The sequence below is a fragment of the Orbicella franksi genome, chromosome 12 (genome assembly GCF_964199315.1).
Source record: "Orbicella franksi chromosome 12, jaOrbFran1.1, whole genome shotgun sequence".
Lineage (NCBI taxonomy): Eukaryota > Metazoa > Cnidaria > Anthozoa > Scleractinia > Merulinidae > Orbicella > Orbicella franksi.
Genome location: NC_138156.1, coordinates 26,186,683 through 26,211,917, shown reverse-complemented (window position 1 = coordinate 26,211,917; position 25,235 = coordinate 26,186,683). Strand labels below are relative to the sequence as shown.

The following is a 25,235-nucleotide window of genomic DNA, read 5'->3' as shown; positions in this document are numbered from 1 at the left end:
GTCAGTCAACACATTTGCAACTCAAAGGACTATACTAGTGATGTCGCCTTGGTTTCATTCATATTTCTCGTGCAGTAGCAATTATTCCTAGTAGTAGTCTACGAGCCGTATTCAAAGAGGAGAGTCTGGACTCGCCAAAATCTGGCTAGAATATTCGGAATTCGGTAACTCCCGCGAAAATAATTTTCGCGCAAAAAAAGTAAGCTTGAGAAGAAAAAGAAGCAAGTCGGAACTTGCTCCGAAAGGAGATAAACTTGACAGTTTTGTAGCGGCAATGGGAAATGCACAAGGTCGTCGTTCACAGCAACGAAAACTTCAGAAAAGACCTCACAGTATAGCTGTTGAAAAGCCAGGAAGGTGGACCGAATCGTCCAAGCCACAATTACAGCGAAGCGCTAGCCAGGGATCGCTTAGGAGACGGTACACGGAATCTGGGAATTATTCCTACAAAACACCTTGGCCCGTTCCCCTGAGTGAAGCTGTCTTTTTGCCAGAATACGATTCCAAGCAACCGGTGAAGATCAGCGATTTTGAGGTTTGTTGACAAGCTGAAATATTTAATAAAAAGAGTTGTTGCAGGTGAAGTGGAAAAACTGAGAAAAAGAGCTCAAATGTAAGCTTGAGCTTAAGTGCTTGTTACATTTCACTCTGTTTTGCTTGTACTTGGCAAACTGTCATTCTGCATAAGATATAAACACATTAAATTGCTTTGGCAGCCTCCAGCACTGTCGAGAAAAAAATTCGGAGTTGCCCAGAAAATTTTCATCGCCGTAAGAAAGCGGTTGTATCTGTAATTTTGTTGATCTTGTTTGCATTGCTTTCAAATCTAGCACCATGGTGTTTGCGAGTGACTGAACATAGGTTGATTTTGTTCAACATGGGTCATTATTAATTCGTCTTAAGTGAGACAGAGTGTCCAGAACTTTTCGTCGGCTCGATGTAAATATTTAAGATTATTTCAGAAAAAAATGCGAAGGATATGCCTCACACGGTGGCTGACATAAGAACAAAGATATTTCCTGAAATGAAATTTCGAGGACGTGTCCTCACAAAAACCGACGAGAATAAACTAATTGGATTGAATTAAATTGGCTGTATTTGCATACATGTTCAGAAACCGCAAGCAGAAAAGAATGGTTTAGGAGTATTAAACAACGGTGGATAACCGCGGAAAGGTTGATTAAACAAGAGTTTTAGCGGCATGCGATCCGACATGTAGAGTTAACACAGGCTCACGTGTCTTGTTTACCGAATATTTACTTGCCTTACAATTTGCGATACTAATACAACCCATCAAAAGAGTTTTCAGACAATTTCAAGTTATGAAGGCTTTCCGTGTCTGGAACCGATACGTTTGGAATATGTTTATTATGGTTGATTGCCTTCTTGTAGCCCTTGATTACCACATTTCCTCTGGAGTCACGGACAACATCCGCTTGCGGGAAAATAAGAAAGTGGCCGCCTGTATTTTAAAAACAGGCGGGAACTTCTGTCGCCAGTTTCTCACATTGGCGGTTATTGTGTTGTTTGTTTACTCTCAGTGGGAGACAAGCTTAAGAACAGACGGTCACATCTTGTTAAAACAAGCCAATGGCTGGCGATGTTCAGTTCAATACGGCAGAATGTTCGGTTGATAAGGAAGGAGGCAATTTCATAGCAAAAAATAATTTTTAAATCAAGTATGTACAATATTGTACATAACCAGCAAAGGGGCAATGTATCTGTAGCCTCTGCATAGCAGCTGTCAATTTTACAGGGTTGGCTTGTCTCCAACTGTAATTTGTTAATATAAATAAGCTCATCACTCCAGCTAAATATTGTTTGTATAAAAAGAGAGTTTGAATAACATTTTAAAGTGAAGCTCTTATGCTAGAATGTTCTTAAACTGCATGAGAAAACTCTAAAATTTTAAAACTGTTTTGTTGACCATGTTTCAAATTTATTTCATGTTACTGTCAAGTAACATCGAATCATCAAATTTTTGCAAGCAGTTTTAAATGTTTTAGAGTTTTCATCTTTTAAAGAATGCTCTAGCATTAACCCTTCTGGAAAAATAAAGTTTGATCCCAAAAAATTAACATCAATAGTAATTTTTTTGATCAGCAGTACAGTGTCTATGACATTTTTTTAAAATGTGTTGTCTTGTTTTGAGCTGCGGATCTTTTACATTTTAAAGCATTATTTAGAATACCTGTGATAATGTAATTTTTAGCCTGCTTGAGTTTATATAGTGATGTTAAATCTCTATTTTTTTCTAGATCCTGGCAACCGTTGGAAAAGGTGCATTTGCTCACGTAAGTACTTTCATGATACTTTCATTGCCTAATAAACTTATAATAAGTTCTCTCTGGGGTGCAGCTGAAAACTGCTCTCAAAAATTTCAAAAACCTCTCAAAAACCCCATTTAAATGGACTCGCACAGCAGTGATCTGTTGGAAACTGAAGTGTGTAGGCTGAGGTACCCTGAGTAACACAATGTCATGATTGAACAACATCATTCTGTTTTCAATACTACATGACTTTGTACTTAACAAAATATGCTCAGATGGCTGCTTTTATTTTAAAGTCTGACACCTCAATGTATAACTGTCAAGCAAATATAATATGTGTAATTTTGAGTGGGGAGTGTGTAATTGAATCATCAAGGAAGCAGATACCAGTATCAGTCTTTGCACTGTAAAGCACTAACTGCACAATCAATATTTTATTCATTATGCGGTCATAAAAGCAGGGCCATGACCAGTATGAGGCAAACCAAGTTACTTGCCTTAGTCATTTGTTTTTGTTTTTGAAGGGATAAATTAAAACACTGCTAAATGTATACCTAGGAAGAGAATTTAACCAGGGACATAAGCCTCAATCATTATATTTTTCTGGCTATGGCCCTGAACAAGCTAGTGACTGTACAAGCTAGATGTCAAATATGTTTTAAAATAGCTTTGAAAAACCAACCTTGTAAGCAGCAAGCTGTACTCCAACCCTAGTTCTTGTCGTTTTTCCTCTAGGTCCTTCAAGTGCGAAACAAGCAGTCTAATAAATTATTTGCTATAAAGGTAAGTTTGTCCTTATTTAGCTGCTGATTTCAAAAGATATCAAAAGATGCTGTCAAAGGGAAGAGGCTGAGCAATGGACAAACAATAAATATATACTCTAAAATTGCAGTGTTATAAAATGTTCATGATGTCCAAGGAATTATCCACTCACTATCATTAGTCCACTTTAAGTCCATTATATCTGTATGTAAAGAACATAAGTCTAGGATATGGGTAAGCTTAATCAAGATCAAGTAACAGTGCAATGCTGATAAGTAACAAATAAAGTAATGGTGACTTGTTAAGAACACTGAAGAAGTGAAAGAAAGATTCATGTGCCTTTAAACACTTAGTTCATCCAGTTTGACACAAAAAAAGGATCATGTGTACTAAAGGCATCCACAGACAAGTGTCAATCGCTACCCTCGATCGATACCCTAGATCAACATCTCAGTCGCTACTCAATCAACATCCCAATCAATACTCAGTTGACACTTGATTGACAGTTGATCAACAGTCAGTCGATAGTCAGTTGAGTGTCGACCAACTCATATGTATCAGTCAAAAATTAGTCACCTGTCAACTGGCTGTTGACTGAGATGTCAATTCAGTGTCAACAGAGGTGTCGATAGAGGTTTGATTGAGAGTATTTTTTGAGGGTATCGACTGACACTCAACTGGGGATGCCTTTAGTACACATGATCCAAAAAAGCGTGAGAAAAAAATTTGACATGCTTCTTGCCTCCAGATGTCTGTATGATTCAGTAGATGTAGCTTGACTTTTCACTCTTACAAGGTACTAAACAAAGCAGAGATAATTAAGCAGGATGCTGTACAGCAGTGCAAAGATGAAGTAAATATACAGGTGAGAATATGAGAAAAAATATTGCTGTTGCAGGTAACAAATGTAGTGTAAATTATTGGTTGATAGAAATGAATAATTTATTGAATTAATAAAAAATTAATGATTAATAATTTGTTTTGCTCACTATACTTCCAACTTCCCATTCAACTTGGGTAGAGGAAAAGCATGAAAATGAGTTAACTAAAGGCTGATGTGGCTTCCTCTCTAAAATTATATAATATTATTTGTAACATACATTTATTTCATATTGCAATTTATCTTATCTTTTTCTGCATTTATTTTCATATTATACATGGATTACTGTAAAATCCCACATTAATTAAAGCCCAGTGGGCTTATATAACTAGCTTATATAACAGGGGGGCTAATATCCGTGGGGAATATAAGCAGAATTAAAAAAATGTTTCGGAACAACAAGATAAAACATATCTGAGAAACGAATTAAAGCTAAAATATCACTGCATTTGGATTACATTTATAATACATTTATAAAACACAAAGGAACTCACTTAAACATTGGATGGGCTTATATCCAGGGGAGTTTCAGGGCTTATTTCTGGAATAATATCTTTGTTAACAAATAGAGGGGCTTATATCTGGATGGACTTATAACTGGGGTAATGTGGGATTTTACAGTATTTTTTGTACTCTTATTTGAATGAGATGTAGACTGCAAAAAAACCCTGTATTTTAAACCCACTTTCAGTGAACATTATGTGCATAAGCGACATCTTTCTACCATCTTTCGACATGCCATCTCTTGACATGCTATGTATTAACGGCTGAAAGACCCTTTAACTGTGAAACTGGCAATGTTTTTGGTTTTTAGCGGGAGATTAAATGACAAATAAATAATAATTACTGTCCTCAAATGGCTGAAGAAGATTGTGGACTTTGCTTGTTTCCCAATTTAAGGGACAAATCAAACAATTTGAGTGTAGTTGTTCGGCTCTCAATAGTTACTTCCAGTAGAATTGGGCCACTCCCGCTTTTAATATTTGAAAGATGTAAACATTCAAAACAGTTGATTTATCTCTCACAGAGTGACTTCTTGATACTCCTTGCCTTATTTTGATATGTCAAATAAATCAATCTTTCAGTCTGACTAAAAGTCGAGTTTGCGAGTTTGACCACTTTGAAGTCCGTTGTGCTTACATTTTCGATGTAGGCCAGGTTACATAGCATGTCAAAAGTTTGCATGGCCAAAGACGTCACCTATGCACTTAGCACTGAAAGTGTGTGTAATGTGCTATCACTGGATGAACACACTTCTCATTCAAAAGAACTGGGATGAGTAATCTGGGTGTGAATTCCCAATACATTCAAAATTTGTTTGTGATGTCAGTGAAAATTATACTGTGAAAATCAATTATTATTAAATACATGGTATTACAAACTAACCTTTGGTTAGCCAGGAGTATAAACCAAAGGCTTTTTAAGCAACATTTTTACAATAACTCTTGAGAATAATGCTGGCAAGTAGCTTGCAATGGATGTAAATCTGATTATTATATTAAACTGGATAAAGTTGAGTTCTTTAATCCAATATGCAGGTTAAACTTGGCAAATTTCCATTTCTAGTCAAGGCATGGTACACATGGCAAACAAAGCACAATCTTTTTATCGGTAGGTTTTTTATTTGTCTTTTACTGTTTTTTTTTTTTAAATAAAGTTGACTCTCTTTCTCCATTCCCAAGAAGTTAATACACACTATAGGAGGAAAATGAAAGCTTTTCCGTAGCAAATGAAGTGGCTGGATCATTGCCAGTTTTCATTCTTTCTGAGAATTTGAGCAATACAGCACACTGAGGATTTTTTTTTTTCTCTATACAGTTTCAGATTTTGTTGATGGCAGTGATCTTTACACATTATGGCGACAGGAAAAGAAGCTAGATGACACAACAGTCACGTTATATTCCGCTGAACTTGTCATCACGTTAGGTCAGAGAAGTTTCTGATTGGAGTTAATCTACAATTCAACACTTGCAACACTAGACTCAAAAGTTAAATGACCTCGCACACATTATGTAAGCCAGCAGTATTTGTGTACATTAACACAACTCATGGAATGATTATCTTTTCTTATTGACCCTGAAACCCAGAATAAAAAGCTAATTTCTTTACGGATTTATGTATTTATTTATTTATTTATTTTAAATAATTTTTTTCATTATTTTTGGATAATCATAAAACCCTTATAAGGTTACAGTTTGTGCTCTTCACACTGTTTTTTTTTTCTCAGATTACCTACATAAATCAGGAATTATCTACAGAGATTTAAAGGTAAGAATTTTAAATTTCCCCTATTACATTTATCAGGTATAGAGCCCATAACAGAACCAGAGAACTAAACCAAGTGAACAAATGGAAGCCGGGTCCTTCAGATCCAAAAACCCTGGCAGCTGCTGTGTGTCAATATAATATTTATTGGCTTCTTTTCGATGTGTAATGTTAATAATATTTGTGTGTTCCAATGTTTTTCCCTTAGCTTGAAAACATCCTTATAGACAATGAAGGTAAGAAAATGCCTCTGTACTCAGTTCGTTTTACGAGGGCTACAAGTAAATCAGGTTTTATCACTACCGGTATGTCATTGAATGCACATGTTGAAAGTTTTTTTTTTTTTTCGTTATTTATAAGCATGGAGGGAGGAGCGGAAGGGGGTGGATTTTAACCGTACCATTTTATAATAATGTTGTGTACAAAATGTATTCTTTGCAAGAGAAAAATATGCATTAGCCTGCATGTTTTAAGTGCGTGTCTAGACAGAGAATTTAAAAAATATTTGTTTGTTTGTTTTTTTTCTTTTTACTTTGCTCTAGGGCACATTAAACTTGTGGACTTTGGTCTGTCTAAATTAGTTAAACTTGGAGAGAGAACGGGAACTATTTGCGGAACATTGCAATACATGGGTAAGGTTGAAATTCACTAGACATTGAACGAAACCTTAAAAAAATGATAGTTTGCTAAGGTAGAAAATCACCCGCGAGGTAGAAATGAGCCGAAAAAGGAAAAAAGATGGTTATACATTGAGTCGAATTTTGCTCGAGAGTCCACTTGATGCAGAAATCTTGTTTTTGTTTTTTTTGTTCCTTTTGTTTCCGTCCTAAAACGTTGAAAGTCTGTATCCTGAGGAAACCCTTTTAATTCCTTTCCGTGAGGTTGCGATCCGTGATGAGATTTCATGTGGGACTGCACGCAGAAATACTCGATTGATTTGAGTGAAAGGCATTGTTGCTCTCTTCCGCCGATATTTGTATATTGTATCCTGAAGAGCTGAGGGGAAATCAGAAATACTGCCTCAACACAATGAACACGGTTTTATTTAAACCCCGTGGTTTTGGGTGCGGTTAGTTCTTCCTTTTACGTACGGAAATGAATCTTAGCCGTCGGTGAAGACGTGTTGTTTTACCTAAACTCAGTCAAAAATGGATCTTTATCTAAACGAATTACCACATTGTTTTGAAATCGTTGCTTTCAATCGTTTGTAAATAAAATAAGGTTGAAAATTTTATGAATCAGACTCCCTTTTATTATTCACCCTGAACTAATGGTAACAAGTCATTCAGTGTTTCCAAGGTCCGAAATATAGCAAAACACGAACTTGGAGAACAAAAAAGCACCATTTTACCTTTTTAAAATTTTGTTCAATATTGATTACCATCTCATTTATCTTATCGCGTTTAGACGGTGAAAGCGACCACAAAGATTCCGAAACCCACGCGCGTGTAAGCGAAACATGACAACTTTTGTACTATGATCATCTGCCTATCTTCGTTTCGTTTTTTCCGGTGGCGTAATCGTTTAATTCTTCATTTGTTTGAGAATTAACTGTTCCCTTTTTTCCCCGTTTCGTAGCTCCTGAAATCCTAAGTGGAGAGGCGTATACTCATGTTGTGGATTGGTGGAGCCTGGGTGTGGTCATTTACACCCTCTTGGCCGGAAGGGTAACTATTTTAAGCCAACTTCTCTCTTTTCTGTCTGGAGTTCCGACAAACCTAAAAGGTTCTTTCTTTCCCAGGCCTTGACTGCAAATTCGTTTCGGTGTCGTCACCGGAACTTAGGCCCCGTCTACATTATACCACGCCGGAGAAATTTGGAAACGGTGTTTACACTCTGAAAACGCATCAGATGTTTTCCGTCCACACTACGCTGGAGAAATTTGAAAACGCAACAATTACTGGTCATTTTAGATTTGTGTTTGAGTAAATCTCGGGCAGGAAAATCACGTGATTATCGTTACGCCATCGTTTTTGCCAAGCCCCGTTTTCAAAATGTCTTCCTTCCACACGAAAACTCACCGAGTCAGCGTTATCAAATTCCTCCGGTTCCGTTTCCTCCGCATTAGTGTGGACGGTAGTCCTAACCGTAGAAATAAAGCTACGTTTTCAAATATCTCCGGCATAATGTTGACGGCAGAGTGAGATCACGAAAAGAGATTATACCGAGACTAAACAAAAATACAAATGGCCCTCTTAAAACAAGAGATTCTGGTCCTTGTATTTGTTTGTGGTTGTTGTTTTTTGTTTGTCTTGTCTTGTCTGTTTGTTTGTTTGTTTGTTTGTTTGTTTGTTTGTTTCATTTATATAATAATGAAATACTGTCTCTCATATCATTGCAGTATCCATACCCGACAACGCCAGAGCACGCCAGTCAGCACAAGGTGGTCAGCGGTATAGAGGTTGAATTCCCATCTAACCTTTCGCCCAGTGCTGTGAGCATTCTTCAAGGGGTATGCAGATTTGTCTTGACTGAGGGTATTTTGGCCACTTCCAAATTTACCTTTTACGTTGAAGGAAACTTGAAAATAGTAGTTTACTGAGACAGAAGAACACCAAAGAGATGATAATAAACCATAAAGAAACAAGGATGGTTGAGGATGGAGAAGATTGACACAGATTACAAACAACGAACTTGAAAAATTTAGGCTAAGCGTTTCAAGATACGCAATCCGTGACTTAGCTCCTTTAACGTATTGAGTAACAAAATAGGTTACTGTGGAGGGTTTCTTTCTTTTCCTTTTTTGTTCAAATTGCTCTTCTTTTCAACAGCTTCTTCAGAAGGACCCCGAGTTGAGGCTGTCAAGTGTGGAATCATTGAAGTCGTACGCGTATTTCAGCGAGATATCGTTCGAGGATGTGTTACAAAAGAAGGTGAGTCTATGACTCGTTTCATTTCCTCCGCTCGGCGCCGAGATTATTTCAAGGCAGGATTGAAGCTTTGATTGAAGCTTAAAATGTACCTTCTTTTTCTTGCTGCCAGACTAATGTGAAATCTCCGCGCTAATTTATTTGTTTACGCGTAGTCAGGGAATAAATACATCAAAATAGCTTTGCTATTTATAATTTATTTACTGATCATTTTAACGATGTCCATGTTTTCAACAGCAATCACCCATCACCTTAGAGACACTCAAGACACTGCGGCGAAGGAGTATAGCATCTAGAACGTGAGTGCTGTTTCCTACACTGAAGTGATTTTTACACGCCTCTTACATCTTTAATAATGATAATGATAATGATATTGATATTGATAATGATAACAACAATGACGATGATGATGATAATAATAATAATTATAATTATAATAATTATAATAATAATAATTATAACTTTATGAACGTCTCAATTGAAACCTAGCAGAATAGAATTCCCCTGCTAATTCTTGAACGACTAAAATTTTCCTTTTTCAGGATGTTCCCCAGGAAAGTCGAAGGAAACCGACGAGATAAAAAGGTGAGGGTAAACATTAAAAAGTGTAGCCCCGAGCCTTCTGGTTCATTGATACCGGTGCTTTATTTTGGTTTCTCTAGCACCATATTCTCAGACCCAAACTTAATTGGTCACTGTTAAGGAGATTTGATGACTTCTTATTTGACCTACACAGCCTCGTCCGTTGTCATGGGCAAGCCCTGGACACTTTACTGTACAAGACAAAACTCATATGGACTGGCTTGTGGCTGACCTGGGGAGCCTGCACACACTAACGCTCAGCAGTAACCCGCAGAAAGGCACAAGAACTGAATGCTTGGTAGCTTCTTGAAAATGATCAGAGATCAAGTGCGCATGCGCGCTGAAGCTATAATGCAGTCGGCGACCGTAACAGGTGCCGTTCTTGGACGATCTTCTGGTACTCGGCGAAGATGTAAATTTAGTGTTCACCAATGAGGGACATATCTTTCTCCTATGTTGGTTTGCATCTCTCTCATTTCATCTACCAAGCAAAATGAAAAATGTTCCATGCTTCTTTTGCTATCTTCTGGTACCTCTTTTTGCGACTGAATTCGTGATTTCCCACGACACACAATTGCAATGAATAATTTTGAAACAAGCGCATCTTTTTGTTTTCACTTTGAATTCCGTTAGACATTCTTACATATATTTCTAATGAAAAGAGTACATTTAATATATATACAGTGTATAGAACAGACAAATTGAGTTTAGTACTCGTTATAAATGTGACATTTGTATCTACAAAAGAGACCCAAATAAGCTTTATATGTTAAAGTGTTAAAGATAGTTTCGGACTAGGAGTTTCCTAAGTAACAGAAGCTGCATGTTCGTGCACGGTTCCGGTTTCGGCCAAGCTCATCGGAAACATCGGTCTATCGCGCCATAGTTAGTGATCGCGTGCGAAGAAAGTTCTGGTACCCAGTCTCTCATTTTCTTTTGCTCAGGGTTGGTCAGTCAATAGACCCTGTGCGCGCGCGCGAAATATCAAAATCACAACGCGCGAGGACTGAAGGACCTTCACTCCACTAAGTCTAAGGGCCGTATACACAAAGTTAAACCGTTCAATCACTTGCAAATGAAGTGCAGCTTTCGAATGAGACAACGATTTTCAAAACTGTCCTACCAGGACACTTTATAATATTGTGTTGTGTTCAATGCTGACAGATATCACTTTAGATATCATTTAAGTGTTGACGTGACGTGGCATGTCGTGAGTAAAGCTGAAACAGGCAAGAAAAGAGCTTGTTACTTTACAGCTGGTAAATAGATTTCCTTGTGATCTGGCAAAGACCAAACTTATTCCCAAAGATTCATTTTCAGGTTGTCATGTAGATTCGTCAAATCGTTTATTTGCTTCACTGCTAATAATAATAATAATAATAATAATAATAATAATAATAATAATAATGATAATAATAATAATAATAATAATAAATAATAATAACAATAACAAAAAGCTCCAAAAATCCATTACGCTTAGTAGCAGAGGCCACCTCGGTTGTTGATATATTAGTATTTGTTGCCCGTGCACTTGAAATTGTTGGCAGTGGTGTGTAAAATATCATCACTAGATAAATTTTAAAAGATGAATACATCGTTTCACAACAGAAATAAATATATTTGACCCCTTTTACATATACCTTTAGCCATTCTTTTTCTTGATGAGCTCTGGCCTTGGGGAAACTAGCTCTGGCCACGTTTCTCAGGTACAAATAATTTCAATTTTGGAAAGGAATACCGACCAGTTTATAACACAATACACCGATTCCAGAAACAAACCGGAAGTTGCACGCAAGCGAGGCTTAATAGCCCTCGAGCTTTCAAAATGGCGGACGAAATGCTGGGGAAGAACGAAAAAATTCGAATGTATGTAGGTTAGAGCTACTTGTCTGGAGCAAATGTGGTAAAGAAAAGGAAAAGAGTTGGACACAAGTGTTGTGCGGTTGCAAACTCTAATAATCGAAGCAAAAACCGACCTGATTTATCATTTCCACGACTGAGTTTCCTTCGGACAAGCTAGCGTGATAAACAAAGAAGAAAAAAGTGGGAAATACTTATGCAAAGGGGAGATGTCTATTTTACCTCGGTAGGAAATAATTGTTTTTCCGAGCACTTCTTGCCAAGTGATTTTAAACTGAGTACACTTTTTGAAACTGGGAGCCGTACCCACGGCTTTCACTTGGGCAAAAGTTGATGAGGAATCTCTGTGTAGAGCGAAATATGTGATGCATCTGAGACTGGCATATGAATACCCATCAGCTTCAATCAACTTAGGAATTAATCAGTTTTCATGCCTCTGAGGTAAACAAAAAAAGTTTCCCAAAAACAATGTTGAATGTGGAAGGACATTAGTGATTTAAATACAGCCATTGATGAATTTTGAATATTTTTTACTCGCTTAATATTTCAGCAAGATCTGGCTTTTAGGTTTAATGTTTCAGAACTAGTAGTGTCAGATAAATTATTGCCTGGGCCAATTTCCTGTACTTGATGTTGGGGAGCCAGCCCATTAATTATTTACCTGAAGTTTTCCTAGGCAGAATTTGAAAACATAAGGTGCAGAATAGACTGCAGAGAGATAAAAGGTCAGACACCCAAGACCTGGACATCCAAAAGTGAACTTTACTCTGAATAAGTCTGACAACACATTTTAAGGCCTAGTAGGAATTTTCCTTAATGTCGTAGATTTGATAGACAGCTTGTACTGGCAAGCAGGAAGGTTATAATCTTCATCCATTCTATGCATGCAACCAAGTAAATCAGAACTGACTACAATTTTAATACCAATTTTCTAAGGAAGACTGTTTTCCAACCATGAACCAGAACTGCAAATGTAAGAATACAAGCTGAAATGGCTATTAGGAGAATAAATGGATGGCATGTATTTGATGGTGTAACTCCACTAAGGTTGTGTAGAGTTGTTAATCAACCCTGGATAGTGAGCTATTTGCTTGTAAACTGGCAGAAAAAAGTTATCTGATGTTTATTTGTCATTTGGTAGTGACTTTAAACAGAGTACATGATATTGTTCATCAGTGGTAATTAAATATTTGGTGATTTCCACCGTACTGAAATTGTGCATTATGTGGCTTCATGTTCTATTTTCTGGCACAGGGTGTAACATAGAAGGACACATGGTAGAGCTGGTGTATAATTTTGCTAACAACATAAAAGTGCGATTGAATTTGACCTCATTGAGAATTTCCTACATTCTATGATCTTATAGATTCCCAATTGTTTTGAACTATTTTGAAATATTTATTCAAATATTCATCACCAGAGGAAAACTGGAAGTAGCTGAATTCTCTCATATTAGATGCTGGACAAACTTTTTGGACCTTTGATATACATTATTTATTCTGGCTTTAGCAATAATCACATCGTGTAAGGCCATCTCTAAGCATTAGTAAGCCAATTCTTTAGCATCTCCTTCCACCATTCTATGTCCAAGGCATTTTGCTCATTAAAAATTCGCAGTTACTTTCAATTTATAGTCAGAACATTCCAAAGTCTGTTCACAACAAAGAGTAGTTGTTGTACATTGTACATCATAAACTGAAGTTCATATGACTCTTGTTTACTTTTAAACCAGTGTCAAACATTTTGCATATTGATTTTATAAGGCAATCTTTCAGGTTCTCACTATCCATAACAATGACATTCCTAGCTTAAATTATTTCATGGAGATTGCCCTTACTTGGGTCTGTAACCTCAGTCCAGCTGGGGACCCTGGGGAGGTCTCCAAAATTTCCCTTTTCTCTTGAGCAAAAAAAAGCATTTTGTTACCTTCGTCGATCCCTGTTGATGCATTATTTCAGTGTACTTGTTCATTACTAGTTGCTAGTTTTCTGGGCCATCTTTCATGGCATGTGACTGATAGTCTTTGTTACACTGTAGTACACGTCTCTGATAATTTTATTGGTGATTTGACTGATGAATCAGCTTTGTGATTGCGTCCTACCCTGTAACGCAATGATGCTGTCACTGTACCGAACCCTTGCTTAAACCATTCTTGGCGAGTAGATCGTGGTCTTGTTTGATACTCTGAATCAGCATCTTTTGAACTTTTAAAAGGATTTCCCTTTATTCTCTAACACCGATCGTTAATTTATGAAGAGAGGTTGGATGTTCTCTAACTTGAGAAGACTGAAGTCGTCCGTGAAAAATGAATCAGCCGTAGGAAATTTTTTAAAGTGTTTTGTTGCAATATTCCCGATATCCGGCACAATTTTTAAATTTACTTCCGTATGTTCTTTCGAGCTCTTGCTGTAGCTTTAGTAAAGCATTCATCGGGTCAGGGTCGAAAACTTTTACAATTTTCATTTCATTCAGATTCTTTTTCCTAAACCGACCATGAACAAAGTTCTTTTAGGCAATAAAAATGGTGAGAACAGGTTGTTTTTGCGCATATTGGAGATCGAGACAATCGAAGGATGGAAAACATACCGGTCTAAAAGTTCCTTTATTTTGCCCCTTTGATTTATTCGGCGACTTTTAAGCCAGAATTTCGATTGGCTGAGTGTCAATTTTTCCATGTTCTTCGCTCACACTGACGCCGGGAATATCATCAGAAGAGAGATTGGCCTTTCTTCTTCGTTCGCCATGTTGCTTTATTTACTGCAAGGGCTATTAAGCCTCGTTTCGGTGCAACTTCCGGTTTTTTTCTGGAATCGGTGTATACTGTAAAATTTTGGTTAACAGGTTATTAACAGTAATCGCGGGTTAGCAGGTACTTCCTGCGAGTCTCTTAGGGAAATCAGCGCTGAATTAGCCAAAATCTCTCCCGGCTAAGAATCTGACCAAACATGTGTCTAGAGGGTTGTCTCAAGAGCTTGCTCTTTCCTCGTTATAAGGCCCCGCCGGTTAAGAGAGACAGGTGGCTCTGGGCACTAGAAAGAACCAAAACAGTCGTTCGTCGCACGAAGTGTTTCAGCACCGAATAGTCCTGTAGATGCTCTAGATCGAGAGAAAATAGTCAAGAATGGCCTCAAAATTTTCAAATCCTGATTTAAAAACTACGTTTACTGCGTGGCTTTCAAGGGATGGCCAGCAACAACTGTCTATTCTCCTCACGGGGAAAACTGGCGTGGGTAAATCTCGACTAGTCAATGCTCTAGTTGGCAATGGAGTGGCTCTTGAAGGTCAGCAGAAAAAGCCATGTACTGCCACTGTTAACGAGTACAGAACTGTTGTTAATGACACCCAGGTCCTTGTATGGGATTCTCCAGGACTGCAAGATGGTAAATGCAATGAACAGTTGTACCTTGAGGATATGAGAGAGAAATTACACGAAGGGCTCGACCTTATGATCTACTGTATCAAGATGGACGACAAGAGGTTTCATAAAGATGACAAAGACGCGATCCGTACCCTAACCCGAGAGTTTGGGAAGAATTTATGGAAGAATTCAGTTATTGCTTTAACTTTTGCCAACAAGATCGACGACCCAGATGAAGGAGACGAACGGGAATACTTTTTGCGTGACTTGAAGTTTTGGAAAAACGAAATCGATCAGTTCCTCGCCAGTGATAGCGTGCTTGAGTTAGATTCCACAATACGCGATGAAATTCCTGTTGTCCCGGTGGGAATTGCCAAGAAACGTTGTCTGCCTACAATTGAAGACTGGTTAACTGAATTCTGGCTGATCTGCTATCGACGTATGAAAATTTCGTCTAGAGTAGCCCTGCTCCGAATCAACAAGGATCGATGTAAGTTTCCCGATTCTAGAAGGTTAGGTGCTATTTGTGGTTCAGCTGAGAGCGCCGAGCGTGAGGAGATCCCAGACGAAATTCCTTTGAACCAAGAGCAGCATAGGCAGTTTTGGAGTTTAACGTGGGAAGCATTCAAGTTGTACTGTATTAACATTCTTAAAAGACCTGACCTAGTCGGTGGAGCAGTAGGTGTTGGAGTTCTTTTAATGTTGCTTGAAATAAAACTGAAATAATGTTTTTTACGATAACTGCAGAAATTCTCGCGCGGTTATTGGCTAATTTTCATTGTCAATAAGCGGACAATTTGGTATCGTAAAAAACAAATTGATGTTAGTTTTTAATGCGTCTGTCCTGTTGTTGACAATGAATTTCGTCATAACATCGTCAAAGTAGTCTGTGGATCCACTCGGCTATCGCCTCGTGGATCCACAGCTACTTTGACAATGTTAAGACGGAAGTCATGATCAATAACAGGACAGACGCGTGAAAAATTTATTAAATTTGCAAATGAATCGAACCATTCAATGTCAAGTATCAAGCTTTATTTTTTTACCTACAAAATACTACTACTAAGAATAAGTTGGCTAGCCGTTATGGCTCCATGTTGTGTTGTCTTTCTTGGCATGCAAGTATCACCTGATTTTAAGAGAAAGAAAAATGTGATTTAAATTCTTTACTGCAGAAAATATGGAAACTTAGTTGAGAAGGTTCCATAATGTTAACAATCATAATGAAACCAGAAAGCTGTCAAATCACGCATCTCAAGAAGTTAGCTGCTGATTTTTTTGCGGAAACCAGCGGCAATGTTTAAATTACTAGTAACCATGAAGCTGAATTATATCAGATTAAATATGTCTCCAACAGGACAAGAATTTGTTTTCAGATTCAATACTGATGTTGACAATAGAATGCTCGGAATCAGTGATAACAATAGCAAATTGCCTCTATGCAAACCAATACCCTATCTCAGACTGTTTGTGTCAACATTTGTTTAGGGCTTTTTGAATTTTGCACATCTAATAGTTTCTTATAGAACGCTACCCAGTTCCAAGTGGGTGCAAGTTGTGTCCAGTTAAAACCAACATGGACGACTAAGACGCGTCCAAAGCTATTGCTTTTTGGAAATGTAAAATCTCCCCCCACCACCACCCAACAGGCCCACGGTATGACGTCGCTGACCTCTGCGTGCGTTACCGAGGCCATTATTAAACTTTCTCACGACAACCCCAAATAAAATCAGAAGCGATTGTTCAACTAAGCGTCTGGAAAAAATAATTTATTTTTACCTTAATGGTGTTTTGCTTCTCTGAAGTTTTCACTTTTCCTCGGCTAAGCTGTTCGCCAAATCGCTAAAACAGAACGTCATCAAATGTTTAATCGTTGGTACGATAAAATAACATTTTTAAAAACATTTTGTTTCATTCACTATCTTACCTTGAAAATATCTTTGCGATTCCGTGGGAGGTTATCTGGTTCCTGTACGCCAAAGAGATAAATGATTCGAAATATGAACAATATGTGACGAGAACTGACTACTAGACTAGGCTCCTCCGTTATGTTTTTTCAAGCATTACCCAAGTCGCGCAACATGAGGCACGTTTATATCTTCCCTTTAAAATAATGAATAACCGTTTCCTGATTTGTGACAATAATGTTTGTCATCCAGTTTTACGAAATGGCTTGTGCTACTACAACGCAACTTGTGTTCTACACATTTTGAAACTTACTATTGCGAAATATAATTCATGAAATAAAAACCTACAACAAATAGCTACAAATCGCGAGGTGATGAAAAATTGAAAGACGTATGGAAGAAGCAATATATCAATATATGATTATAAATCAATTATAACTCACTCTCGAAGTTGAGCCAAAGCGTTAAGAATCACATCATTCTGCAAATAACAATAATAAATTGTAATAGTATAAATAAAGAATAAAAATAATAAATTGATAATAAAGGCCACCACTTAGTCATGTGTACTGTTTCGTTGTATTTTTAGAGAAACGCAGTTTAAATAAGTATGGAGGTCAGGCGATAGCGTTGAAATACATCTTATGGGAAATGAAGAAAACAAGTACTGCAATATAAAAATAAAAGCATTTCTAAATACGTCGCCCTTGGTTATACGCGAATAGCAACATAAGAAGTAGACGAGAATTTAAACTGAAAACCAGTTGAAAACATTGTGGGTAAATATCAGTAGTTTCGGTCTCACTGTTTGAAAATCATCTTCAAATGGCAAAGAACTGAGAAGAAGAGAGGAAAAAGAAAATGTCTGTTTTTTACCGAACGTTTGTTTCTCCCTTTGGAAACTGCTTCCGAGAAACGAATGGCTGCACTCTTGGCGATACCAGGTAAGAGTTCAATCTAAAGAGGAAAATAAATACCATCAATATAATAATATAATATAATAGTTATCACGGCACTATCCAGCATGGATTAGGTGCGCCACGCGCGCGCGAGGTGCCAATTTTTTTTTTCTAAGATTGACTCCGGCCACACTCAATTTGCAGTGTTATGAATCATCCGCTAGTTCATCTCCTTGAAATAAAGTATGGACACCTCTCCTAGTTTCACTGGTTGTTATATCATCACTTATTTTATAATTCCCATGACTGTTGGCCACTTTGTGTGATTGTCGTTGTGGACAAGTTCGACAAAAATGTTAAAGCTATTAATTCACATTAGGTCATAACTGTATTGGGCTAGTGTGATTGAGTAGCTAACTAACCGATCGCTTGGACCTTGGTTGAGATTCCACTGCAAAGTCTTGAATCCCTTGAACAAGCTTGCTCTGAAAACAAAACAATCAGCGTAATATAATGCCAAATGCACATAAATCAGCTTATACGAGGGCTATATATATTTAAACGCCAGTTTAACGTTCCAATATTGATGGCAACATTTGTTAAATGGCAATGTTGGGTTGATTAATATTTGTTAGAAACAAGGCACGTGAGCCAACATTTGTTAACATTTCCAATCGAAGTTCAATACTCAATTCACTGAGATTTCCGGAAGACTGATAACTTGTTCTTTCTGTTCTGCTCTCGAGGCTGAGATAGTTCCTCAAGATAAGAAATTCGCTGCACGCAAAAGTAACAGAATGAATCGAGAGGAACTGAACTTTTTTTCTCCTTTGGCGCCAGTCAGCCGTATGCTTTTCACTTTTAGATCTTAAAACAAGTTAAGATCGAAATAGCAAATCTCGTCAACGAATATCACACATTTCTTCTAACAGCAGTTCGGAGTATTTGGTGATACACGATTATGACTATTTTTTAAAAAATTCTTACCACTTGTCCTCTTCAGTGAGAAATTAAACGTTTCGATCGCTCCTGTGAAAATTGCGTGATGGCATGCATGGCTTTCATTTTCGAACAGAGTCGTAAGTTGATAATAAGTTCCGCATTCCTGCAGGTTAACAGCAAGAGTTGTTGCTGTGTCTGTGACCTCGTGGTTCGTAATTACATGCAGACTGAAACTTTATGAAATCAACCTCCCGAGTGTCCCTTTAACGCTATTCGTGACACTTTCGTTTTCTTTTGGGGATGCTGTTCCGTCCATTCGCAGTATCAGCAGCGCAGTTGATTCCAAGAAAACTCTAAACTCCGTCACTGAATGTCTGTCTTTGATCATAATGATATGTAAACTAGTAATGTAGACTGCAATAAGACTGTTCAACAGACGCTAACCGCAAATTAAGGTGTGCTCACTCTCTGTGCATTTGCTAACTAATATTTTTAAGGGGCAGTGGAAAAACCTGACGTACGAAGCCAGCGATCAAACCTTAATACAGAGTTCAGAAAATACACGTATTCAGTATCTTTTATTGAACAATAAGAAAAAGCGACGCCTGAAGAGTATAACTAGAAAAGTCTGCAGTGTATTAACTCGCTCATTTGCCGGGCTCCTTGACGAGCTCAAAACGTGCGCACCCTCTGCCCAAAACATGTCCCTCCTTAAGGATTGCACGCAGAGTTTCATACTTTAAGATGATTGAACTTGACATGACAGAAAGTTATTTTAATTTATAGCTTCTGCTCTCATTGATTCAGGAGCCTGTATCGCGCATCAGTTTTACCAAGTGTGCTCATGGTTACACTCACCTTTTTCGCGACTGGACTGCCTGAGTAGCAAGCAACGAGCACGAAAATAACACAAAGGGACAAAATGGATTTCATCTTTTCCAAACTTTCAGATTTCAATTGAAACGGCTGTTGTAGCGGCTGACAGCGTGTCTGACTGAGAAATGATGCAAGGATGCGTTATGCGGAAAATAAAAAACTGGTCACATGGTCTATCGGAAAGCAATGCAAATTCAATGCGAACATTATAATTAGGAACTGTGTAATTACACATGACTAGACGGAAAATTACTTAACGACCGCGTCACTAGACATGAGGAAAGCAATTATTTCTTGATAAACCGGTACACTTAACTTACAAAGTGTGCTTATATGTGTTCTGTTTTGAATTTATCGTGTCTTTAATAATATCCTACAACGCTTCTGGAAGTTTCGTCACTTATAGACTACTTATGTATCCGTACACGTCATCAAATCGATCTGGCGGTCGAAAGTCCATTCTTGTTCTCAGAGTCGCTCCACTCTCTTAGCCGACGAGACCTGAGCACGAGAAATCTCCTGAGCTTTCTCTGGTACATAAAGTCACTGCTGAATTAAAATTCTCAAACCAACGTAACGATGACTAATGAGGAATAATATGGATGCAAAGTTCCAAGGTCACGGTTACCGACCACTCTAAACCCGCAAAACTGGCTGAGGAAACCGAAAAGTAACAAAATTATAAAGAACGCCATTTTATTGCGGGAAATAGCGGGTAATCACGCGGGTAATCCCGCACGGGCAAGATAGCGCCATCGGGAAGCTACAATCTTGGACAGAATAAAATAAGAAATAAAACCACCCCTCCCCCCGAATCAATGATGAACTCGCGCTACAACCAAAACACGCCATTTTTTCCATCATTGAATTAGGGGGGAGGGGTGGTGTTAATTTTTCATTTATTTTGTCTAAGATTGTAGTCATGTGATATATGATTCCTACGATCCATGTCCTCCGCGATTTATTTACATACTCTGCCGCTTCCGCTTTCATTTGGCTGGCATTAACTTGTACGATAAAACTTGCTATGTAAAGAAAAGAGACAGAATGGCCGCTAAACTATCCAATAACGATCTCCGATCACTCAGGCACAGATATTCAGAGTGGTTTTCGGAAAACTGCCAAAATCATTTGTCTATTCTAGTAACAGGCAAGACCGGCGTTGGCAAATCTCGCCTTGTGAACGCTCTGGTTGGAAGACAAGTTGCAAAGGAAGGAAGACTGAGAACGGCTTGCACGGACACCGTCACCGCACACCGAGCTGTGATTGATGGTATTGAAGTTGTCGTGTGGGATTCACCCGGCCTACAAGATGGATCATGCAACGAAAGGAAGTACCTCGCCGACATGAAGCACAAGCTGGACAGAGGGTTTGATGTTATGATCTACTGCCTGAGTATGACCGAAACGCGGTTTCAGGACGCAGATAAAAACGCGATTCGGACCATGACGGAATATTTTGGAAAAGATCTGTGGAAGAAGGCAGTGGTGGCCTTAAACTTCGCTAACAGAATCAGCGACCCTGATGAAGAAGACGAACTAGCTTACTTTATGAATGAGAAATATTCTTGGGACAAAGCAATCGATGAATTCCTCGACGACCTCGGGATTGATTGCAAAGTGCGAGAAGACCTTCCAGTAGTCCCGACGGGAACTTACAAAAAACTTCGCCTTCCAACTTGTGAGAACTGGCTCTCTAAGTTGTGGATGAGCTGTTACATTGTCATGAGCGTCTCATCAGGGTTAACTTTGTATCGAATTAACAAGGATCGTTTGAAATTTCCGGGTTCTTCAACTGCTCCTGCTGCCCCTACTGCTCCTGCGGCTGCAGTCGCCTGCAGTTCTTGTGAGGATGACAACCAATTGCTGATTCCTGAATGTGATACGACTCAAGGTCCTGATGACCCGGGGGAAATCCCGAGAGAGATTCCTTTGAATGAAGAGCAGGAAGAGAGGTTTTGGAAGAGGATTTGGTCGGCATTCGTCAATGGCTGTAGGAAGATTAAACTAATGGTGTCAAATCTCAGTCACACAGTTCTCAGGTCAATAAACAGAGGGGAAAATTAAGAATGTAAAGAAAAAACGAGAAAACCTCGCGAAGACGAGAAGACGATTGATATTTCAAATCTAGTTCAGAAGTTAGCAGCAAATTTATTTCCAGTTCTTACTCAATTTGGAACAGTTTTCGGCTTCATTGCTATTGTTATTTAAGATAGTAGATAGGGACAAATGCATGACAAGAGCTGTTAATCTTTCAAGGGATAGATGTAACTAAACAAGACTCAATATTAAACACATTTAAATCAGTACAGGTGTCTATTCCTACCCGCTAGCTGAACTTCACCAGCTTAACATGAGACTAAATATCTTCTGTCATAAAAAAGTGATGACGTTACAAGAGGAACAAGGGGTCAATGTCCTTCCGCCCAGAATTGTTTTGATTTACTCGAGTTAGGGCAACCTAACCCGAGGAGCAAAAAACGGCTGAAAACAAAACAAAACAAAACAAAACAATCGTGCAAGAGGAGCATGCATGGAGAAAAATTCGAGCAAGTGCTTTCTACCATTCAGGTCCTGTGTTCGACTCTAAAAACATTTCTTGCACAATTGTCCACCAAAAAAGTCCTGCACAACCTAAAGGTGAGAAAAAAAAATTTAATGCCCCAGAAAATTGCCAAGCCCCTCCCCCCTCAAAAAACAATACTCGGTTCCTTAGCAGCCAAGGAGTGAAACGAAGGACATAGTGGAACGTTTACACGCAGGCTACAAACATAAGGGATCGTATATCTCCTATAAAAGGCTAAAAGTCCGGTAAGGCTTTCGGACCTCGGGGCGGAAGCCCCACCCCCCCCCCCCCAACTCCAGTATACAAATTAGTAGAGTGAGAACTCCCCTTTGTTGAGAACTCGGATCCCTTTGCGATCTTTGTTTCGCCAACGTTTTTAGGGGAGAATACAAAAGCAGAAACCGACACAACGTAGAGTGATTTTTTTGAAGGTGTACTATATTTCGGCTAGCCAAACCAGCCTTCTTCAGGTACAATGAGAATTTTACATTGGGACGTGTTTTTATGTAGCATAGTTTGGGTAATACCGGAAATACGTAAAACTAATTGACAGAAGCCGATTAGATCACCATTGACCCTGTCATCGATCCAACGTATACCAGCAGAATCATCGTTCCGGTTGCTTAGTCTTTTAGGGAGCCAGCTCAAAGGGTACTAGCCGCTTTGAGGCGTTCAGTTAGTTCGAGCGCATAGTGAAAATGGCGCATGAAAGATTGGGGGAAGCGCGGCCCCTCTGCGGCCTTTAATTTACTCCGCCGTTTTTTTGCCGCGCTGCGCCCCAACAAACTGAACTCCTGGACGAGGCTTAAGGTGGGGGTACACCCAAAAATCAGGCCATTTTTCAAACAATTTTCACATGTAAGATATTATTCCAAACTATAGCAAACTATATATTTCTAGAAAGCTTATGAGTCAAAGACTGTGAAAAAAAATGTTTAATGCCCCAAAAGCTTATTGTAAGCTGATACCAAACAGTTGATTGTACCACCTGCTGGGTGATACCAAGGCTTACTTGAGAAAAGATATCTCCTGCTAGAATGAATGAAATTGAATTATTTTTGCTTCATTTTAAAAAAGACAAACTGCTTACTGTTTTAAGCATAGAGATTTCTGAAATAATAAAAACACGAGAAATGATGGCTCATCAAATTTGGTACAAAAAATCCAAGATATGTTTTACATCATAACTTCAAGCACATGCATCATATGAAACATCTCTATGCTTAAAACAAACAACTTATTGAGAACAACAAATCCTGAAAATTTCAGCTCAATTGGATAAATCGTTCATGAGATATCTTTTCTTGAAGGCTAAAAACATACATAATGAAAAAAGTGACTTTAAAGTTGTAATTAAAGTAAAACATTGATTTTTACATCGGTTATGCCTTAATTGTTGCTATTTTGTACACATTTTGCCATAATAAGTTTCTAAAATCATTTCAGAAACCTCCTGCTTCATAAATCACTCCTTCGGCTTCTCTTAGAGCTTCTTCACGACGAGTACGCAGAAGCTGTTCTCCCTGACGGCGCTTCTTTTCTTTCGCAGTTGCCTGCAAATCTGACTTTCTCTTCCTTTTACTGTCTTTGACATTAGAAGCCAATCTTGTTGATGCTCCACCAGGGATTGAAAGTATCTCCATTACTCTTAGTCTACTGCTTGCCCCACTATGGAGGTGACAGACAGCTGACGCCACTACACACCGAACCACTTTGACACCATGGTGCTTGTGCTTGAGACACCGGACCCACACCATTGAGTTTACACCATTAGAGTTAAACTCCCTAAACAGAAAAATTAAGTGTAACTAAGTAAATATTGAAAAATTGCCATGCAGTTTGACAGGAACACACAACAACAGAAAACATATTGCAGTGTAAAATAACCTAAACATAACAATGCCTTCTTGGACCTAGCCCTTCAATCTAAAAGGTCAGTCACTACACAAAAAAATGTGCTAGAATTCAGGAGCCGAAGTCGAAAGCAAAAACCAGGACAAAATCCATATCTGGAAAATTTGGTAAGGACTCTATGATAGCACTACGAAAATTTCTCACCTTCATCACACACGTGGGCACTTGAGACTGCCTTGGATAAGTTTTCCAGGTCAATGATTCTGTATCCCTTGCTTTCCTCGGGTTGGAATGAAATCTCATCGTCAGAGTTTTCTATGGAAAGCTTTTTGCTTGTATTCTCCATTTTCTTCCTTGATGAACCAATGGGTTTTTCGGAGTCTGAGTCCGATTGATTTGCAACACGAGATGTGCTTGGTTGTGTTTCGAAATCATCAGCAGGAGCGGGTTTCTTTCCTTTTGCTGCATGTCTCTGCGTCCCAGAAAATCCTTTCCTTTTGTTTTTGTAGGAAGATCTCACTGTCTTTCCGACCATTGCCAGTAAATTTTACGCTAATATATCGCTTCCAAATGATTCTGATCGTTCTTGCTCGTTCTGTATACACAGTGATTTCGATCGATTGAATGTAGCACGTCAAAGCTATCCCATAATGCGTTTCACCAACAAATCGCTTCAAGTAAGACTGAATGCAGTGTCCTTAGTCATATGCGGTCCAGAAAGCTGCATAAAAACATCATAAACAACTGGAAAACAACGAAATGCTGTTTTCGTTGCTATGGCAACCAAATTAGCCAACAGAGGCGGGAATTTTAAAATCGCTCGCAAAGACATAAAAGAAAAAATACTGCCATAAACTCTTACTCCATAGTAAACTTAAATACCTAAAGATGCAAAATCCGAGAAAAACAAAAATTTGAATTTTCCAGCAAATTTTGGGTGTACCCCCGCCTTAAAGGGTACTGTCTCGGTGAAATCACATGTCTTCTACATTAATTACTGGTTTTGATTTATTCGCTCAATTGTATAGTGATCTATATTTCACCAGTCCGGTTGAGATAGATGGTCCCACATTTGGTGCATTTATTCATCTGATTCATATTACACGTCCTCATTGTGGGAAGTTTTTTTTTTTTTTGTTAAACAGCTGCTAAATTACTGAATTTACCGAAAACTGTTGAACTGGAACTCGGCTTAGCTCCGGCTATACTTTGCGTACCAGAGTATTATCACGTGGTTTTCCGGATCCACGCACGTTCCACACGCGCGAAAAAGGGCTAAGCTTGCCACTTTGTACCGGTGGCAAAACTATATATTTCAAAGTGAGTTTGTGAAGACCAATATCA

At 38.4% G+C, this 25,235-nt stretch overlaps 4 protein-coding genes across 4 annotated transcripts; 2 read left to right on the top strand and 2 right to left on the bottom strand.

The window, feature by feature from the left end:
• The first annotated feature begins 21 nt into the window (after positions 1–21).
• Positions 22–13,370, top strand: LOC145463874 (uncharacterized). Its single transcript, XM_081447670.1, has 15 exons — positions 22–535; positions 2,259–2,294; positions 3,006–3,053; positions 3,829–3,897; positions 5,451–5,523; positions 5,731–5,838; positions 6,140–6,180; positions 6,386–6,413; positions 6,720–6,809; positions 7,756–7,844; positions 8,519–8,629; positions 8,949–9,050; positions 9,285–9,346; positions 9,590–9,632; positions 9,784–13,370. Exons 1-15 carry the CDS (start codon positions 275–277, stop codon positions 9,937–9,939), a joined length of 1,317 nt encoding a protein of 438 aa, XP_081303796.1. The 5' UTR covers positions 22–274; the 3' UTR covers positions 9,940–13,370.
• A 2,472-nt stretch (positions 13,371–15,842) lies between these two features.
• LOC145463169 (uncharacterized) lies at positions 15,843–19,608 on the bottom strand. The gene is made up of 7 exons (XM_081446891.1): positions 19,454–19,608; positions 18,076–18,138; positions 17,631–17,711; positions 17,198–17,235; positions 16,775–16,816; positions 16,627–16,689; positions 15,843–15,976 (listed from the first exon to the last, which is right to left on the bottom strand). The coding sequence occupies exons 1-6, from the start codon at positions 19,526–19,528 to the stop codon at positions 16,656–16,658; spliced, it is 333 nt and encodes a 110-aa protein (XP_081303017.1). The 5' UTR covers positions 19,529–19,608; the 3' UTR covers positions 15,843–15,976; positions 16,627–16,655.
• A 98-nt stretch (positions 19,609–19,706) lies between these two features.
• On the top strand, positions 19,707–22,311 carry LOC145463168 (uncharacterized). Its single transcript, XM_081446890.1, has one exon. The coding sequence runs from the start codon at positions 20,519–20,521 to the stop codon at positions 21,536–21,538; it is 1,020 nt and encodes a 339-aa protein (XP_081303016.1). The 5' UTR covers positions 19,707–20,518; the 3' UTR covers positions 21,539–22,311.
• A 1,183-nt stretch (positions 22,312–23,494) lies between these two features.
• Positions 23,495–24,839, bottom strand: LOC145463460 (uncharacterized). Its single transcript, XM_081447215.1, has 2 exons — positions 24,096–24,839; positions 23,495–23,822 (listed from the first exon to the last, which is right to left on the bottom strand). The coding sequence occupies exons 1-2, from the start codon at positions 24,424–24,426 to the stop codon at positions 23,800–23,802; spliced, it is 354 nt and encodes a 117-aa protein (XP_081303341.1). The 5' UTR covers positions 24,427–24,839; the 3' UTR covers positions 23,495–23,799.
• Between the last annotated feature and the right edge of the window lie 396 nt (positions 24,840–25,235).

Coding starts and splice junctions, on each gene's coding strand:
- LOC145463874 (XM_081447670.1), top strand. CDS start 275: ATGGGAAATGCACAAGGTCGTCGTTCACAGCAACGAAAACTTCAGAAA. Junction 3,054..3,828: donor ATAAATTATTTGCTATAAAG/GTAAGTTTGTCC, acceptor CACTCTTACAAG/GTACTAAACAAAGCAGAGAT. Junction 6,810..7,755: donor CGGAACATTGCAATACATGG/GTAAGGTTGAAA, acceptor CCCGTTTCGTAG/CTCCTGAAATCCTAAGTGGA.
- LOC145463168 (XM_081446890.1), top strand. CDS start 20,519: ATGGCCGCTAAACTATCCAATAACGATCTCCGATCACTCAGGCACAGA.
- LOC145463169 (XM_081446891.1), bottom strand. CDS start 19,528: ATGAAATCCATTTTGTCCCTTTGTGTTATTTTCGTGCTCGTTGCTTGC. Junction 18,139..19,453: donor GCAGTCCAGTCGCGAAAAAG/GTGAGTGTAACC, acceptor TTTTGTTTTCAG/AGCAAGCTTGTTCAAGGGAT. Junction 17,236..17,630: donor AAGGGAGAAACAAACGTTCG/GTAAAAAACAGA, acceptor TGTTATTTGCAG/AATGATGTGATTCTTAACGC.
- LOC145463460 (XM_081447215.1), bottom strand. CDS start 24,426: ATGGTCGGAAAGACAGTGAGATCTTCCTACAAAAACAAAAGGAAAGGA. Junction 23,823..24,095: donor TGCCCACGTGTGTGATGAAG/GTGAGAAATTTT, acceptor TTTTCTGTTTAG/GGAGTTTAACTCTAATGGTG.